The following is an 18,539-nucleotide window of genomic DNA, read 5'->3' as shown; positions in this document are numbered from 1 at the left end:
TGGCTGACTCAACCTCACCTCCTAATGCTTTATCTAATTAATCGTGTGCTGTCCTGCTCACCAGGGTTAACTTACGTTAACGACTTTTAACAGCGAACCTGTTTAAGCCGCACATTGGTCCGTGACGCGCCTACAGAGATGATCATCATCATGAACTGGCACGCGTTCTCTTCATCCTCCTCTTCATCTTCGTCCTCTTTTGCTTCGCTCCCAGAACACGTGCGCCGATTTCTGCGTCACGGCCTGTAATAAATCTGATGGATGAGAGAACGAGTACGAAGAAAAAGAAAAATAGAAAGAAAGAAAGAGAGAAAGGAAGAAAGAGATATAAATTAAGAGGAAAAGAAAAATTCTCGGCGAAAGAAAATTCTTCGCGAGGCAGGATTCGAACCCGCGAACCCACGATGCGAAAGCGAGCGTCCTAACCATTCGGCTGTCCAGGCAGGCTAGGAGAGCATAGCGTAGCCATGTATACTGTAGTATTGAAGGGGGTGGGAAAGGGAAGTGAGAGCGACGGGGGGCGAGAGTTAAGCATAGCATAGAAAGAATGAGAAAGAGAGAAATAGGGTGAAAGAGAAAGACATAGAATCAAGGAAAGAGAGAGACAGAAAACATTTTCTTTCCTTCTCTTTCTCTCTTTCTTTGTTTCTCTCTCTCTCTACTCGTTCTGTCACCCATGAGGTTTATTACAGGCCACGCCGGAGAAATCTGCGCACGTGTTCTGGGAGCGAAGCAAAAGAGGACGAAGATGAAGAGGAGGATGAAGAGAACGCGTGCCGGTTCATCATGACGATCATTTCTGTTCACGCGTCACGGAACAATGCGCGGCTTAAGGAGCTCCGCTGTTAAAAAAAAAAACAAACGAGGGATGGGTTGACTGCGCTACTCCACCCACAGAGTGAAAGGGGGTCGGAGGATGGAACTGGGACGGTGCTGCGAAGGTCTGCGTTGTCTGCGCGCGTCTCCTGGAAAGGGGGCATCATTTAGTGAAGGGGGAACGATAGGGGTGAGGACAGTGAAAACGAGGCTTTAATTTTTCATTTTCGTACTTACGGCAGCCCCTTGAAAAATCCGAGCCTCGAGGAAAGCGCTTGGAAGCATGCTATCGTTCACTGTGCGTGTGCTTCGCAGCTTGGCGGGTCCCCGGACAGCGGTGCGGCCGGACGGTACCCATTGAACAGGAGGCACCTGCCATGCCGGCCAACAACAGCGTGGCGGCCGCCAAGTCGCCGCCGGCCGCCGAGCCTCTGCTGCCGGCCGCCGACGAGGCCAGTCCGCGGTCGCAGCAGCCGGCCCAGCATAGGAGCAGCCCCGGGCCGCGCTCGCCGGCGCCGTCCAAGGACAGCCCAGTGTTCTTCGAGAAGAACAAAGTGCGCAAGCTGCGCCACTCGGCCATCCGGGACGACGGGTACTGTTCCTCGACAAGCACACCCTTGTCCTCAGGTAAGTTCACCGAGCATCGCGCTGTGCACACGGGTACACGCATCGCATGAGAGCGGCTCAGGGGTAGCATCTACATATAGGCTTTAATTTCTAAGTGTTATCTGCGCCACTGGCCGTAGGCTTCGGTATTATTATGCTCAAGACCACGATTGAACGGCAACTGACGTCCCCCAACACTTCTAGCGAAAGAACTTTTTTGTGAACATGGGTCCATGTTCACAAGAACGTCTTACACTAAACAAGTTTGAAACTAATATTTCAGCCAATCCCGATACTGTACATACCACAAGCAATGCGCGCCGGTCAATGGCAAAGAGCACTTACAAATGAGAAGCTTTGTGAATTCGGCCCCAGCTCCGCAAGGTGTCCGAGCCGCACGCCAACGCGTATTTCGGACTGATTCTTAGTATGCCGAGCATTGGAATTGGCTCAACCAAATGAATCTAACAGACAATTAGGCCAAGGACAGCATAGGGGACATCAATTATTGTCTTTTGACTGTAGTGGAGTGATTATGATGTAAACAGATATGAGTGAAAGTGGACAAAAAAACACCCGTTCGGCCGGGGGGGATCCGAACCCACAACCTTCGAATTACGCGTCCGATGCTCTACCCATTGAGCTACGACGGAAAGCGCTTCCCCGTCCACGTTGATGGGTATTTCTGCGCGTGTAATCCCTCGGAATGTCAGCCAGCGCCACTCGTAGCCAAGGCGACGAGTGCGGGACACTCTCGTTGCCAGAGGGCGTCACGTAGCAGGTGATCTTTGCTCGAGGCGACAGCTGACCAATTCGAAGGTTGTGTGTTCGGATCCCACCGACGGAAAGGGTGTGTTTTCGTTCACATTAATTCATTGCAGCTTCCGTCACAATTACTGCACTACAGCTAAAGACAACAATTAATGTCTCCTACGCTTTCCTGGGTGTGTTTTCGTTCACATTAATTCATTGCAGCTTCCGTCACAATTACTGCACTACAGCTAAAGACAACAATTAATGTCTCCTACGCTTTCCTTGGCTCATGTTGTTTGTTGGATTCATTTGGTTGTGCCTAACAAAGAAACGAGCCGCTCGAAAAAAATTCCCTTTCTTTCATTCATTAGGATGGGCTGTAAGTTCCCCTCACAAACAACATTAGAGTAAAAAAAACCTTCTGGTGAATAAGGTGCCGAGATTACTTCGTTCAAATTTTTGTTGATTACCTTTTAAGATCTGCCTTTTAAATAGTCGAACAGCCATTGACCAACGCTTGCTGGCCAAATGGCAGACTATTAAAAGAAGGAACTGTAAGAATATAAATGTGTCATGCTACATGCTCTATATGCCTTGTCCCCTAAATTAAGGCGAATCAGCTAGACGTAGACAACTGGCTCTAAAATATCCCCTCTCTGTACAATTTAGCGCTCTTCCCGTCCAATCACTGGGCAAATAGGCATTCGTGTCTTTAACTTGAAAAATAGTCAAAAACTTGATCAGAAAAAATACAGCCAGCTCCACTCCGTGAAAGCCGTCGAAACAGCAAAGCTGATGTCCCCCTTCATCAGGCTATTGCTTTCCTGTGTTGTTGTTTTTTTTTTTTTTGCGAGTCTTTCAAAGTGTTTCTATGTTTTGTAGGTCTTTCCCAAGTATTTCTGTGTTGTATCATTGTTCTTTATTTGACACTCTATATTAGGCTATGGGGCGACGATATGCTCATTCACGGCCGCGCTGGCACGCTGCGATAGCTTTCCAGTACGGCCGTGGCCCATTCCTATCACAGCTGCGCTGGAACGCAAGCAGCGTTGCAAGCGCTGCTTCTGTCCATGATGATGCCCGCTTTACGCCAACGGACACCAACGGGTTGACAAAGAACAGCTTCGCTGTCAAGTTCTCTTCAGAGCAGTCACTTGCGGTATGGAGTTGTCTCTATCATATGTCTATCAAAGTCAGGCGCTTAAGGATTCATTAGAGATCGGACATGTTATCAAGCAGTGCACGCATCGGTGTCGCAGTGTTTCCCCGTCGTGAAAAGCGAGCGGCCGTGCTGCACGCAGCGCTGCAAGAAGGTTGTGTATACACGCGGGCACACGCAGAGTACGTGGACCACCTGAGCGCCACCGAAGGTCAGACAGCTGTGATCCTGGCCGACGGCGTGGCCTCGACTGTGCCTGTGGCCAGCAAGCCGCTCGGGACCAAGGCGCCCGGAGAACGACCCACGTGGAAGAACAAAGCCGACTTTCTGCTTTCCATCATTGGCTTCGCCGTAGATCTGGCCAATGTCTGGAGGTTTCCTTATCTCTGCTACAGAAATGGCGGAGGTGAGCGCACTCGCTCGTCGTGGCATTCCTCCAAAGGGAATTGAAAAGGAATCAAACGTTGCAGCCAATGTAGCGCCGTTTCTCTATTTTGCTAGGCCGGGATACTTACACCATGTACAAGCCACAAAGGTATGGCTGTTTTTGCGCAAGGAAATAACGAGGGAAGGGGTCAAGGGGAGCGCAAGCTAGGCATACTTCAAGCGTCGTAGGATTCTTGTGACGTAAAACGGAAGGTTTTTTCCCCGGTTCTGGCTAGAGCTTCCACGCACTCTTCGTAAGCAACGGTCTTTAAGTTCCGCATCGGCTTTTCCGTCAACTCGTCAGATCTCTGCCAGTAATTTGTGAGCAGGCAAAGAAGGTTCGTGGCTAAACTTCGGACCTTTGTTGAGTACACAGCGTATATTTTCTGGAATGCTAACATTTCCCAGCACAACGAGGCCTATACCCGGGCCGTACGAGCAGGCATCTTGGGGATGAAACGTCGGGCATCCCTTGGCACTTGGTTCCACTTTGCCTTAGTGATGTGGGCTGCTGAACGCTTGGCATCGCTTTCGCGATACCAAGTGCTTATCGTGAATAAGCGTGCGCGGGAACACGAGCTTTCGCTAGAATGGTAAAGATGGGGCACATTTGCCGACTCACTGCAATTCACATAAGAGTGAGCCGTGCCTGAATAAGATTCAGATTCTGGGCGGAAGCAGGGACACCACGACTCGAGAATCGTTGGAGGCATTCCATATAAAAGCACGAGGTTCTCTATGTATCAGTGATACTTCATTGTCTCTATCGCAGGCAGAGAGCAAGTTCTTAGATCACAAGTTGTGATTAGGGCGGTATCGAAGTTTGCCTAGCTCGCTGCGCATGTCTGTGCGTATATATTTCGTTGTATTGTATACTGAATAAACAATCGAAAGTCTGCGCTCCCTTTGACGCCTTCCCTCGTTATTTCCTTGCGCAAAAACAGCCATACTTTTGTGGCCTGTACAGGGTCGACCACATCTAAGCTGAACACCTCATTAGTATTCAAACCGGTAAAACTAGTACGTTTCTTATACTTCACGAGTGCAATGCCCGTTATAGAACGTCTAATCATGGTGTCGACAAACACAGTAATGATTTCCGAATTATGTATTAAACAACAGCTTCAATGAGGTCTTGAATACTAATGAGGTGTTCAGCTTAAATGTGGACGACTCTGTACATGAACATGAACCGACTAGCTCAGCAACGTGTACTTCTAAATTACATCATTCCGTTCTTAATCTAATTCTTCACGCTCTTCGTAATTGGTACATGAGCTCTAAAGAAGACCTTACGTCATACTGACACTGCTTTATGTGGCGGTGTACAAATTCATACAGCCAGCAGACATGGCATTGCTTAACTGAAGGATAACTGCTTGCTTTAACATAATACCCTGCATTTAATAAGCTACTGCAAATGAGCGAGAACAGCTCGTGGAAGGGGGTTTGCTCGACACGTCACCATGGTGGCGTGGCCCACGACGCAGAGTTGGCTTTGTAGCGTTCGATTTCTCTGGCGTTTAAGCATAGCCTGACATCTACACCTGACAAAAGAAATCGTTGGTTTCGCAATCGACTACAAGCACAAAGCCTCTACTCCGAATTGCACACGACACGAACATTTCATTCAGTAATCAAACTGTCTTCCATTTTCGTATAAGGTGCTGGTAATGACACTGGGGAAATTGGGAACAACCGAATTAGGGCGGAGATGATCTGCCTATGTTTGATCTGCCTATGTTAGTTTGCACAGTGCTCAATAAATGAAACGCGAATAGCTACGAACGTCCTCTTACGTGTGGTCACATTATAGCGCGATGCCTAGTTCGCGGGCTATATAGCCTGTCTGTAAAGTGCGGACTTTTTTGACGTATATCTTTTGGGGTGTTAATTCATCAATTGTTACAAGCACAGCTGGAGACATAGGAACGAAAAAAAAAATGCGTTCGAGCAGTTTCGAAATCGTTCACGTTCATATTTATGAGCGGAGTTAAAAACAAAAAGAAAACTTACAAAACGTACAGCAAGATCACAAGATTGCCGATAATCCTTACCGCAATGCTACAGATTCGGTGTCGTACGACCCCGAGTTTTGTCCTGGTCGCTGGGCCTCAGAAACACAAATTCAGTAAAAATAAGAAAAAAAAGAGAAGAATATCACGTAAGACCTTGGGCTGTTAAACGAATGTTTTATTTTTATATCTCGTGACGCGAATTGATAAGGTCAGGAAACGCCGAATGCGCCAACCCAACTGTTTTCACGTGTATACTGTAGCGCTGTTCGTTTAGCTGTTCAAGATAGAGTCGGCAAAGTTAGCAGCCCAGTATGGCGGCAGGGAAACCCATCCGTAAAATGGTCCATAGGTTATCGGCGACCGCTGCTCAGTCGTGAAATTCGTCCCAACTCGTAAGCGGATCAGATTGCTGATCGCGTGAAGCGCGTTCGGCAATCCGGCTTCTCGGGATCCGAAACAGAAATGCCTCCTTCTCGGCGCTGATATGTCAGCGCTCGACAGAATTGGCAGACCGGAGCGGTTATTTTGGGGCCGCAACGCCTCCAAAAGGCTGCGATGCCTGCGCGCGATGCAAATTTGCGTGCCGTGTTGTATGCACGTGTTCAATGTTGCCGATGAAGCAAAGCACGCTTCGCTGATTCGCTGATGCGGCGCCGCGCAGCGCGTTTTTACAGATGCATAAAACAAAAGCGGAGCTAGCTTGACTGTTTCAAAGGCCGTGAAACGGGAGGAAATTTGCAGCCACTTAACACCGGGCGGCCTTGCGACCCGGGCTGATTTTCACATGAATGACACGCTACACAATGCATCCCTCCCCTTCGAGTGAAGTTTGATACGCCCGATCAATTATAATGTAAATCTCGGCATCGTTACTCTCGTTGCGACAGATCGACGAACATTGACGTACACTTTTAAGAGCTGCTGCTGTCCCCGAATCGGGTCTTACAGCCAGGCCTGGTGTGATCGGAACAATGCACGTGTTTTAAAAGTTGCGAGCTTTACGCCCTAAGCAGGTGTGCGCGAATTCGACGTGCTTTGTAAAACGAAAAATGAAAGGTTTGGGGGTGGCATAAAGAGGGAGAGGGAAGGATGCTTTCTCCGGTTCGTCAGCTGAAACGAGACTCTGCTCTGAAAAGACACGGGTGGCCGGGCGAAGCTAACCTCCGGGAAGCGCGTTTTCATTGAGACGCACAAAGTCAACGTTCACGCACTTCATGCATTTATTTCTGCATAGCGTCACTGGATTCGGGCTAAATCCAGTTCTGCTAATACAGACGCGACGAACTTCATTTGAATTTTAGAGTCTTATTTTAGTCTTTTTTCAGTTCGTGCTACGGCATGTATCGAACAGTACTCTCGCTCTTGTACGCAACATTCGCGTGCTCTGTTCGGTATTTGTTCTTTTCTTGGCATTCTCAGGTGTATTCCTGATACCATATATGCTGATGCTGGTCTTTGGAGCGCTGCCACTTTTCTACATGGAGCTCGTACTGGGGCAGTATAACAGACAAGGTCCCATAAGCGTCTGGAAGGTGTGCCCCCTCTTTAAAGGCAAGTTGGACATGTTTTCACGATATAGCTCGTTTCCACCTGTTCTAATTGGAGTAACACTTCATTATCTGCCATTTAGGGCATATCTCGGACGCGCAGCTCTGTTTACACATTTCGAGCGCTTCAGCCAATCTTCAAGGATTGGTCTTCTTTTTATTCCGAACCATGGTTGTCAAAATGCAAAGTTACGAATATTCTATGCAGCACCGTGATCCTGTAAGAACACTCGGATACGTCTAGCTCTACACATGCACTCAGGTATAATCACTCCTGCAGGCATACGTCGATTCGGCCCATAAATGTGATCGCGATTCTCTTTACAGGCGCCTGGTAACAAGCCTAAAACCAAAAACGCATTGCCAGTCTATAGGTATTTTGCCATTATAGACACGCCTCTGCGCTCGCAGGCGTGGGCTACTGCTCGGTGCTGGTGTCGTGGTACGTCTCCTTCTACTACAACGTCATCATCGGCTGGGCGTTGTACTTCATGTTCTCGTCGTTCCGGGCCGAGCTGCCGTGGTCCAAGTGCGGCAATCCGTGGAACACGGCCAGCTGCTACAGCGGCACGCTGGCGAACAACGACACGGACGCGCCGGCCACCGACAACCGCACTTCGCCGGCGCTGGAGTTCTTCAAGTGAGCCCATTCGCTTCGCAAATCACAACGGGCTCTCGCTGGGACGCCCGATGCCGTGCAGTGTAAGCCAGGCGACGGCGGCCTTGTGTCGCGCGTTACCGACTCAATTCACGTAATTTTATTTTTTCGCCCGAAAGTGTTGTGTCTTATTGGCATTCGCTAATAGCACGCAGTACATCAGAACGTTTGGCTTGAGTCTGCTCTTACGGACAATTGTAACGTTAGAATACTGTCCCCGATCTTTATCTCGGCCTTCACAAATCAGTTCCAAAGCGTGATTCTCAAGAACAGGCCGTAGGCCGATCGTGATACCGGATATGTTACTTAAGGCGTCCTGCCAATAAAAATAAGTTCTTGCGGGCCAAAAAGAAAAAGAGGGATAGCGAGATAAAACTTCACAAATTTAGGCCACTAAAGCCGCGTTCGCACTCATTCATGAGGAGTAGAGCCTTTCTAAGGATATGCGATAGTCAACATAATGATAACGTAAATATTATTAGCTTCGATGATCCGACGATCGGACCATCGCAGATAACGTCATATGCATCATCACGCCACCATTATCATTCCGACATTATAGCGTTATGTATATTATGGCGATCATTACGGCTGTGTTAGCGTAAAAAAAATTTTTCTTAAGCCAATTGCCGACTTTCTTTTTTTTTTTTACGCAATAGAAGGCCAACGATCTAGACCCCTGGTCCAGTATTCACGAGCAAATTTTTGTGCCAGAACTAACCGTATGATTATATCATGACCAAATGCGGTGTAGTACATGTTACAGCAAATGTGGCCGGTCAGTGGAATGGTGAGAAATCACTGAACGGGGAATGTCGCTTGCATGTCTTGCATCTCTTGTTTCGACACAAGCTTATGTATAGTTCCGCCGGGACTACGCTGCAACAAACAAACATTTAGGGTCGACACTGCGTGTTCATATCCCACTGTTAGCGTCTCCTATGTAGAATCAATGCATAGACGGTTTTTCTAAATGTTCGAAGTTAATTCGCTCATGACTCCATTTTCCGTTCTAAAGTTGAGGGAGGCGATGCGCGTCTCCCCAGTTGTGTACGCGTAAATATACGGCTTAGCGCACTGCAACCTCGTCAGAGACATATGAGAAATCCTCATTTCCATTTGAAGGTTTCAACGACGTCAGGAAAAAAAAAGGTCTAACGTGAATACTGCCAATGCGTAATCTATCTCTCAGGCCGACGTCAGATATCTTGTTTGCAAATATCTTGTTTCCAACTGCCTTCGGCAGTTGGAAACAAGATATCTGCAAACAAGATATCCCGAAATCTGTATATAATCGAACGCCTTTACATGGAACGCCTCGACAAGGCAGTTCACTGTATATTTTGAAGGATTCTTTGCGCCCCGGCTGCATTTCGGGCGTTACGTTACCTTTACAACGAAGTGACCGGTACAACGAAGTATTTCGGATGTCGTGAGCGCATCGTTAAAAATGCACTTAACAGTAGTTTAAGGTGCTCGCATACGACGCGTCTCGCTTGATGGCGCAGATGAATGCAGGCTCTGATTCGTCAGTTGGGAGCTTCTTTTTTATCCTGTTTCTCATTTACCCTTACTCAGTCATTTACCATCGTGTAGCAAAAATTTATTAATGCTGTCGTGCCAGAAATACAAACACCGAAATTAGACACCACGTCTCCCAACACCATGCGCCTCTATCTAAGGATTCTCCACACGTTAGTTCCTAATGGGTCGCCTGTTCGGAAGAAGCGAACCACCAAGTCGAAGCATTCGATGTCAAATAAAAAAGAAATACAGAAACTGGAATCCAGCTTTTCTCTCCGCCACTTTCGCAACCTGTCGTCCCCCCATTGTCGCGTCGAGGAAATAAACAACTTATCTGAGGTGCAAACAGCAAAGGAAATGTCCCGCTGCCAGCGACAATTACTTCAAACTGTACCGCGGCCTGCGCCCTGTGTTACCCGCTTTTGCCGACAGCTGACACCGGCAGCCGCGACCCGCAAAGAAGGGCCGTGCCTCTGTCTCCCACCTTGCCGAACCGAGTCCCCCGCGGCCCACTGTGATAGCGGAGTGAAAGCTGAACCCTAAAAGCAAAGCAAAAAAAAAAAGCAAGCACACGTGAGAAAAAAAAAAAAAAACCGGCCTCCGAAACCTCGATGCTGACACCCGATCGCGCGCCGGCCTGGCGGCTGATAAACAAGAAACGATCTCCCATACACAAAGTGCACATGGCAGCGAGACAGGAACACTTTCGGCGGCAAATAACTCTCACTTCTCTTTGGTTAGCAGGAACGTCAGAAGCATCGCAGGAAGCGGTCGACTCACGCTAGTTCCTGGAGCGGCGAGTGTGTATATGTATACGAGAACGTGTGTCCGCTCACAGCATGCGGTACCTGCATGCGGGAAAAGGAACGGCGAAGACAACCCAGAGACGCAGACGAGATCGAGCAAGGATTCGTGGCATCACACCCAGTTAGAACGCGGCTTTGGGGGCGAGTTGGGTTAAGAAGCGCTGCGTTGAGCAAATAAAGAGGTGCGCGGTCCTGATAGACGGTCACCGTTAAAAGGTCCGTCTAGGACAGCCGTAAAGAATCGCGCGCTACGAGGCCACGTGCACTCTTTTATCTCGCACTTCCGCTTCAGGCCTCCGCGGACCCTGCCCGCGGTAAGGGGGTCTGGGCGATTTCGGAAAGCACCGCGGGCGGACGCGCACGGGACCCTGCGGTTACCATGGCTACTATCACACCGTGCACTGTGTGCCCGACTAACACTACTTCTCACCCTGCTCGCCTTTGTTTTTACCTCACTGTGGACTCTTTCTTGGGTGCGGCCCCCACAGCCGCCGCTATTTATACCTTCTCTTCTGACTCCTTCCCTGCCCCACCGCCCATATATCGGAAGGTTGGACGCGCGCATCGAGGCGCAGGTCAGCAGTCGGAGCGCGCCGCCTTCAAGTGCTTTGCACGGGTCTCAGATTGAGTTCACAGCTTTAACCATCGTTCTTTGTTTGGTTCAGTTTGAAGGAAACGTTGGCACCTTGAAGTGGCGCCTGCCACCAGTAGTTGCGTAGTGTGCAGAATAGAGAGCTGAAGAATGATGCTCACTTTGTGGTTCGAGTATAGATAATCAAGTAAACAATGTGAAACTGACAGATATTCAACACATAACATAAGTATCGCAGGTACGCGTGAACAAGACGCATCCGGTGCGCACAACGATAATAAAAAAGTATTAATGGGGAGGGGGGGGGGGGAGAAAGAGGCAGTGTCTTTCACAACACTGCACATTATACGCTGAATCTCTCGGTTTACCCCTCGCCCGTCTTTTTCTTAAGAGTGTGGTTCTTGTAGTGTGACTGAGCCTCTGTTATACAGAATAGTTATAGACTGCATGTAGACTGTAGCCCAGAAGAGAATGCGCATTTACACACGAATGCAAGAACCTTGCGGGGTAGCACCTATACGATAGCTAAGTTGCGGCATCTATACGTAAAGCAGGCCTGAAAGAGGGAAAACCACGTAAAATCTTGCTACGAAACAATAGACAAACACACAAGCTAATCTCTAATACTGGGCAACGTGAAAAAGTTCAGTTATCTGGTACGGCAGAGCTTTAAATGTAATGCGCGTTGAAACTGCAGTCTCTCCAAAGTCTTAGTTCCGGTGGCATGGCCTAGCTCGCGCCGCTCTTTAGCATTGTGCGATGTTTCCTTTGACAGCCGCGCCGTGCTCGAGCTGCACACGAGCCCCGGCATGCACGACCTCGGCAGTCCAAAGTGGCAGCTGCTGCTCTGCGTCTTCCTGGTCTTCATCATCCTCTACCTGGCGCTCTTCAAGGGCGTCAGCTCTTCCGGAAAGGTATGCACCACGGCCGCTATGCATCACGTTTCCTATAGTACATGTTTCAGATGAGCGCGGTGGCGGAGCTTTCCATGGACACGTAACCGCCACTATTTGCTGATGAAGTCTCATTGTGACCGTGCGCTGAATTCTTTCATAATTACGACGGCACACCACAAATGACAAATAGGGTTCCGAAGGACTGTGCGCTAACAAATATTCGCTTAACTGCGGCTTGCGAATGGTCGGAGCCTTGGCTATGGTATCGCTGTTTCTACCACGATTGGCTGGTATCTCTTCGCCTTGCAGTGACGGAGCGCCGTCTTGTTTCTAAGGAAACTGCCTGCGACTTGGGTCATTACTTTCGCAATTACGCACGTGCGAACGTGTCCGGCGTCGTTGTCGAGCAGCCACCCGTGTGTGTACAGAGAGCGCTATAGATGCTGCGCGTGACGCAGGTGGTCTGGGTGACGGCCACAGCCCCCTACTTCATCCTGACTCTGCTGCTGCTGCGCGGCGTGCTGCTGCCGGGTGCCGGCCAGGGTGTTCAGTACTACCTGCAGCCAAACTTCAACAAGCTCCTGGACACGCAGGTGTGGCCGACGCGGTGCTAGCCTCTTCGGCGTTCTTGCTTTTTTACCGCATTTGCAGCCGTATCATTATGTCCCGTTGCGCGGAAGAACGTCGTTCGCCGGCTGATGATGATCGTGTCTGGCGTCACTCCAAAACCTGAAGCTACCGTATGCGGCGCAGGACCGCCACTAAGTGGAGCGAGAATGCAGCGCGATGCGATAACACGAACGCAGGTTTCAAGGCCATTCTAGTGATTCGAGACGAACATTTGGCTAGCAGCTATATTGCTCCGTTGCCCTGATGTATGCTTATTCTTTCCATTATTTAGACATCCACTGTGTTTGCAAGAGACACTCACGCGTATATCTGTCTCTCGATTGAGAAAATTACAGACGCTGACCTTTAAACAGCGGGACGGCGACTCGATACCAGCTGATGTCTACGATAAAACATTTCCCCATACAGGACAGATATCACGTGTTTTTTTTTTTGTGTGTGTGTGTGTGTGTGTGTGTGTGTGTGTGTGTGTGTGTTCAGAATGAGCCAGATCCAGAAACCTAAATTGCACTAAATTTTACGACACACCGTGAAACCCATCTAGGTTTATTTTATTTTGAGAAGACGCTTAATTAGAATTTGTCAATTGCCTATTGAAACGCCAGCTGCAAAATTAGTTTCGAATTAAAGATGAGTCAAATCCTGGACCTGGTTGCAAGCCAGATGCAGTTTTAACTGACGGCTGTGCTTCGTGAGCACCTCGTGACCGAAACAACAAACATAGCCTCCTCCGGGCCGTTTCACGTTTGACCAGTTGCCCTGTTTTTGTACCAAGGCGGTGCATCTGAACTGGCTGAAGGTGAAGATGGAGAGATTGAGCCACCGCCGGGGCACAGTGCTGATAGTGCTGGGCCTCTGACCCGAAGGTCGCGGGTTGGATCCCGGTCGCAGCGGTCGCATTTCGAATGAGGCGAAATGTTGAATGCCCGTGTACTGTGCGAAGTCAGTCAGTACACGTTAAAGAACCCCAGATGGTCGAAATTATCCGGAGCCTTCCACTACGGCGGGCCTCACAACTATATCGTTGTTTTGGCACGTAAACGCCCAGAGGTTATTATTTATAAGATGAAGAGAATGAGGTCTGTTCCGAGAAGAAAAAGTTCCCAAGTGCAAACCGGAGAAAAAAAAGATATCTACAATGTGCTCTTGAGAATGAAAAATCAGCGCGGGGTGTCAGAGAGCAAGAAGAAGCACATCCAAAAGGTAGCGTGACGTTTTCATTTTGATGTATACGCCGTGCCCTGTCAAGCAACGACGGCCAACAGAAAACTCATGCTCCCACCGCGGACTATTAGCGACATCAAGGACTGTCGACGAGTCGTCTAATAATACCGATGATAACACTGAAAGAAGCACGTTATATGGTTCATGCGCTTTCATTTAGACAAATCGGCGTAAAAAATGATGGCTCAAGTAAAAAGTCTGAATCAGAATGAGCCAAATACTAATGTAACATATCTATAAGGGTCAAATCAAACATTTACTCCTGAATACCACATGTTACCCACATGTTAAAGTGCAATGCAGGTTTGAGGTGATTTGATGACATGAAAACACTGACAAAAAAGTTTCTGGAGCAGGCTCTGCCATATTGTCAGCAGCAAACAATTGCATTTTTCTCATTTCCACTTGAAGTGGATTTGGCTATTTAAGGAGAAAAAAAAAACATCTCAAATTTTCCCGGCAGCTGTCTTATTTCCAACAGCGCGCGTGACACCCGCGCATATATATACCGATTTGAGCTCTCTGCTACGCGGAGGCACAATTTACGCGCGTGTTTGTAAACACGGCGTGGGTTCCCAGCGTGCCGAGAGTCCGAGAGCAAGCACGATCGGTGGCAGTCGGCTTACGGCCGCGAGTACGTGTACATTTTTTTGTCTTTCTGTCGCAGGTGTGGGTGGACGCCGCCGTGCAGGTCTTCTACTCCGTGGGAGTCGGATTTGGCGTTCACCTCACGTACGCCTCGTACAACCCGTTCCACAACAATTGCTACAGGTACACACACGCGCGCACCCTTCTCGACTGCGGTCACGTGCTCGGCGGGAATTTGCATCTGCACCACTCTAGCCCTCCTTCACGTCCTGCTTGTCTTTCTCTTTCGCGCTCCCCCGCAGCGTCTCCCCGTGGCCGCGCACACGCCGTATCAGCGACCGCTCTATCGCGGGCGCCGCGTGGTGCCTTATTAGCCGAACTCCCAGTGCAAAACGCCTCGCGAAACGAGTTCGCGAGGCATGGCTATCGCGCATGGTGCGCGACGTTCATTAGGCCGACAATGTTCTATTGTTCCGTAGCATGTCTAAGCAAGCGTTTTCGAAGGAGGTTCCGAAGACGCTCGCACCAGTGCTAGATGTATCTTCTGTCGGTATACTCCGTACAAAGGCGTCCGAAGAACTATGGATCAGGTTCATTGCTGTATGGGTGAAGGGCATATAGGTACAGCCAAATGACCGAAGTGACTGCGAGTTGCAATGAATTTCCGCTTATGACAGTGGCTGTCGCTACCGCAGAGCTTGGTTATGAATGCACGTATAGATATACGCAAGTACTCACAAAAATACACCGCGGCACAGCCTTCGCCGTAGCTTCGTTGGTAAAACATAGCGCGCTACATCCACCGCTGATACAAAGGCACCGATGCAAAGGACGCGAGCCCTTGCGCTGCTGAATGGCGAGGCGCGTTCTTCGCCCAACACCGACCACGTCGGATTGAAATACTTTCGTCGCGAACGTCGTACAGATTTGCGATTTCTAGATAGCTCAGTCAAAAAACAGTGCTGTTTCTTGCTGACAAGAAACATTGCTGCTCCGTAATGTCTCATGTCGTTATCTTGAGTTTATTGTCCGTTTATATGTTATGTTTTCTCTATTGCGCACCATCTTCTGCGTTGGCTGTCGTTCTCACCTAGAAGGCGTTTCTTCGCATGGAAAAACAAAAGGCGTCCGGCGGTAATAATAAAACGAGAACACTCAAGCTCAGTTTTAGGACATGTTTACTTCAAAGAGCCATAGAGAAAGCAAGAAGAAGCAAAGGTACGCAGCGCTTTCATACTCTTGTCCGATTGGCTACCCTATATACACGTGGCAGGAGTCTTAGAAAAAAAAAGAGCGGAAAAAAGAGCGAGGGCAAACGCCACGCGCACATGGTAAGATGCAGCAAAGGCCAGTGGAGTACAAATAGCTTTTTGCAGGAGCAACAGATGCGGCCACCATCCCATAATGCTTTCTGAAGACGTTCAGGAAACAATCAAGTTTGATACACATTAAAAGATGGCAAATTGTCCGCAATCATCGACGATGTTCCAGTATATTATTCGGTTAAGTCACCTTTGCACCACAAAATGGCAGCTCATGGCCAGTCACTGCGCAGTGATTAGCTGGGACTGTCTATAGCCATGGCTGGAAATTGACGACCAAGAAAGCCAAACAATGACCACTGACTACGCACTTGCGATTTCCTGCGCCCCTCGCCTGTCGTGGGCGATGTGCTGTCGAAGCAGCGTCATTCGACCTGAATGCTGACACACGCCGTGCGTGTCTCTAAACTTTAACGGGAACAGACTTGGAATAATTCCGGTAAACGCTCCATTCCAGTCAATACGAGAAGGACTTTCGTGACAAGCGCTTTTGCGTGAGCGACAAAATTTCAAAGGCAAATTTTGCGTCTAGAAATGTGGCGCCAGAATGCCTGACGCATTTCGGAGCCGTTGCTTCATGCGCCGTTTACACAAAGGCCAAGTTATGCGATGAGAAGCCAATGGGAGGGGGCGCGTACGTGGGAGCCGCGAAAAAATAAAACGCGCAAAAAGAGTTAGGTGACTGTTTCTGCCGCAAATAGGCTTTTGCAACTCCATCGCATTACCTGCATGAAATGGGCGTTGTGACAGCGGTTGCGTGCCTCGTAAAGTGGTGACTCTCCTCGAATGAAGCATATTGAAAAACAGAAATGCACTAGCTCATGCACCGAACCATATCGGTACGTTGCAGGTGGTATTTACAGTGTAATTGCGTTTTTAACGCTCTCTGAACGCCCGTCAGTATGCAGTTATTCAAATTCATTGGCTGTCCGCGGGAGAATCTGAAGCGGCTTAGTCAAGTGTAAGCGTTTAGTTATAGCCTGATCGAGAGGGGTCCCTAATGGCTCTAAACACTGATACGCATATTGGTTTTTCGTGGCGATCAATTAAAAGCAAAAGGAAGTGTACAGGATTAGCATGTCGCATTGCCGACGATCATATTACGGGTAAGTATATGCTCTGGTCGCGTTATAAGCTTTATAGCACTTTGAACGTTGTTCCGTATACCGGGAAATTAATACCTCGGCAGTACTTGTAGCTGCATATTGAGTTATGAAAAGCAGCACAAACTGGAGGAACATGGGCGAAGAAAGAGAACGCGATGAGCGCTGTACTCTCAACAAGTTTTAGTTAATGAAGAGCGTTTTTATGTCTCCGTCTTTAACCAGGAAACACTGAAAGAGTCACAGGCTGAAAGTGTTTCACCAAGAAGGCGCACAATTCACTTTCGCGTCACTGACGCACTTTTCTCCTTTTTTCTTGATATGAAATGCTTCTACGACCCCACGTTCGGTATCGGTGTCCCTTAGAGTTGTTCCTATGAACGCCTAGCGTTGATAGGGACAGCTTTTCCTTCGTTCGTACTTAATTTCTTTGCTCAAATAATACCTCGGCACTCCAACAGTACGCTCAAATAAAATTTTAGCTTTGACTTTTCTTTCCTGACTCCTCTCACCACAGAAAAATCTGTGCTAATCCAAGAACGACCTTCGTCTTTCTCTGCATTGAGAAATCGCATACCACTAGTTGGGCGAGTGGGTAAATAGCTGCATATTTAATTACAGCAGAAACGAAATAAACTAAGCACTCAAAAATGACAAAATAACACGAGCACTGACTCACGACTGGAAGCTTAATGTTGTAAAACCACATATAAATTGGAAAAGTGGCACAAGCGCAAGTAGACAGTGCCGTAGCCCTTTCAATACGTGAACCATGATAAAGACCAGCCGACGACCAACATTCCAGGTTCGATCACTTTAAGGATGCAGTAATTTTAAGTGAACTTCCGTTTAAGAAACCAGAGGTCAAATGACCAAAGTCGTGCGTTCACTAGTACTCTTAAATTGCCATTCGACGACCGGGTTCGCTGCTAACGTGCACGGAGTCCCGTTTGGCTGGCTGCTACGCGAACAGGTATAGCGTAAGAAATTTTTCTCGCGACACTCGCTCAGTTTCCTTCGGGATTTTCATTCTAGCAGAATCTTAGAGTAGATTCAAGCACACGCGGTGAAACTTGGTATGTGCTCTAAAGGGTTTATAATTTATTATCTCTAGAGAGACAGAGGTGTGTTGATCTTGTTAATCATACAGCTGCCGTCGCACGATGGTCTCAGTATCTTCCGGGCCGCTGCAAGTGTTGGCCTTATCGCAGGGACTGTCTCATGACGACGGCGGTGAACAGCTTCACGAGCTTCTACAGCGGCTTCGTGATTTTCGTGTACCTGGGCTACATGGCGGCCAAGCAAGGTGTGCCCATCCAGCAGGTGGCCACCGAGGGACACGGGCTCGTGTTCCAGGTCTACCCCGAGGCCATCGCCACGCTGCCCGGAGGTCCCCTGTGGGCTGTGCTCTTTTTCGTCATGCTGCTGACGCTCGGATTGGACAGCGCGGTCTGTGCATAACTCCCGTTGCTCGAATCCTTTCTTGCCACCACTACGCGTGTACTAATACCTTCAACCACTTCAAAGCAGCTGAAAATGCGCTTAGAATTTCGCTTTAATTGCGGTGCAACGTCTAATGAAAAGGCGTTATTAAAACACTTTAGACCTTTTATATCCATTTCATTCTTACACCATCCGCTGTAGTCGCCGTATAGTTAAAGCAACGTTCTGTCGCTCTTTAAGGAGTTCACATATTTTGCTTTCGTAAACTTTACAAGTATGCGCTGCTCAACTAAGGAAATGAGTGGCGTTTTCTACAATATGGTTCTGCTCTGCTCAGCTGAAAGCGTATAGTTCCACTCGCATCGCACACGCCGTCTTGTTTCCTTTTCGGTTCTTCCAGGTGGCGTTTTTTATTTACTTCATTATTT

At 48.5% G+C, this 18,539-nt stretch overlaps 1 protein-coding gene across 1 annotated transcript in view; it reads left to right on the top strand.

Moving 5' to 3' along the window:
* The first annotated feature begins 1,133 nt into the window (after positions 1-1,133).
* The window catches only part of LOC119374508 (sodium-dependent noradrenaline transporter), a 33,950-nt gene continuing 16,544 nt past the window's right edge, over positions 1,134-18,539 (top strand). The window contains exons 1-8 of the mRNA XM_037644639.2: positions 1,134-1,443; positions 3,516-3,740; positions 7,198-7,329; positions 7,737-7,965; positions 11,681-11,819; positions 12,260-12,394; positions 14,323-14,426; positions 17,880-18,117. Coding sequence (XP_037500567.1) covers positions 1,194-1,443; positions 3,516-3,740; positions 7,198-7,329; positions 7,737-7,965; positions 11,681-11,819; positions 12,260-12,394; positions 14,323-14,426; positions 17,880-18,117 — 1,452 coding nt within the window. The 5' untranslated portion in view covers positions 1,134-1,193. The remainder of the gene's footprint in view (positions 1,444-3,515; positions 3,741-7,197; positions 7,330-7,736; positions 7,966-11,680; positions 11,820-12,259; positions 12,395-14,322; positions 14,427-17,879; positions 18,118-18,539) is intronic.

Source organism: Rhipicephalus sanguineus, chromosome 1, assembly GCF_013339695.2.
Source record: "Rhipicephalus sanguineus isolate Rsan-2018 chromosome 1, BIME_Rsan_1.4, whole genome shotgun sequence".
Taxonomy (NCBI): domain Eukaryota; kingdom Metazoa; phylum Arthropoda; class Arachnida; order Ixodida; family Ixodidae; genus Rhipicephalus; species Rhipicephalus sanguineus.
This window is presented reverse-complemented; position numbering and strand designations above follow the sequence as displayed.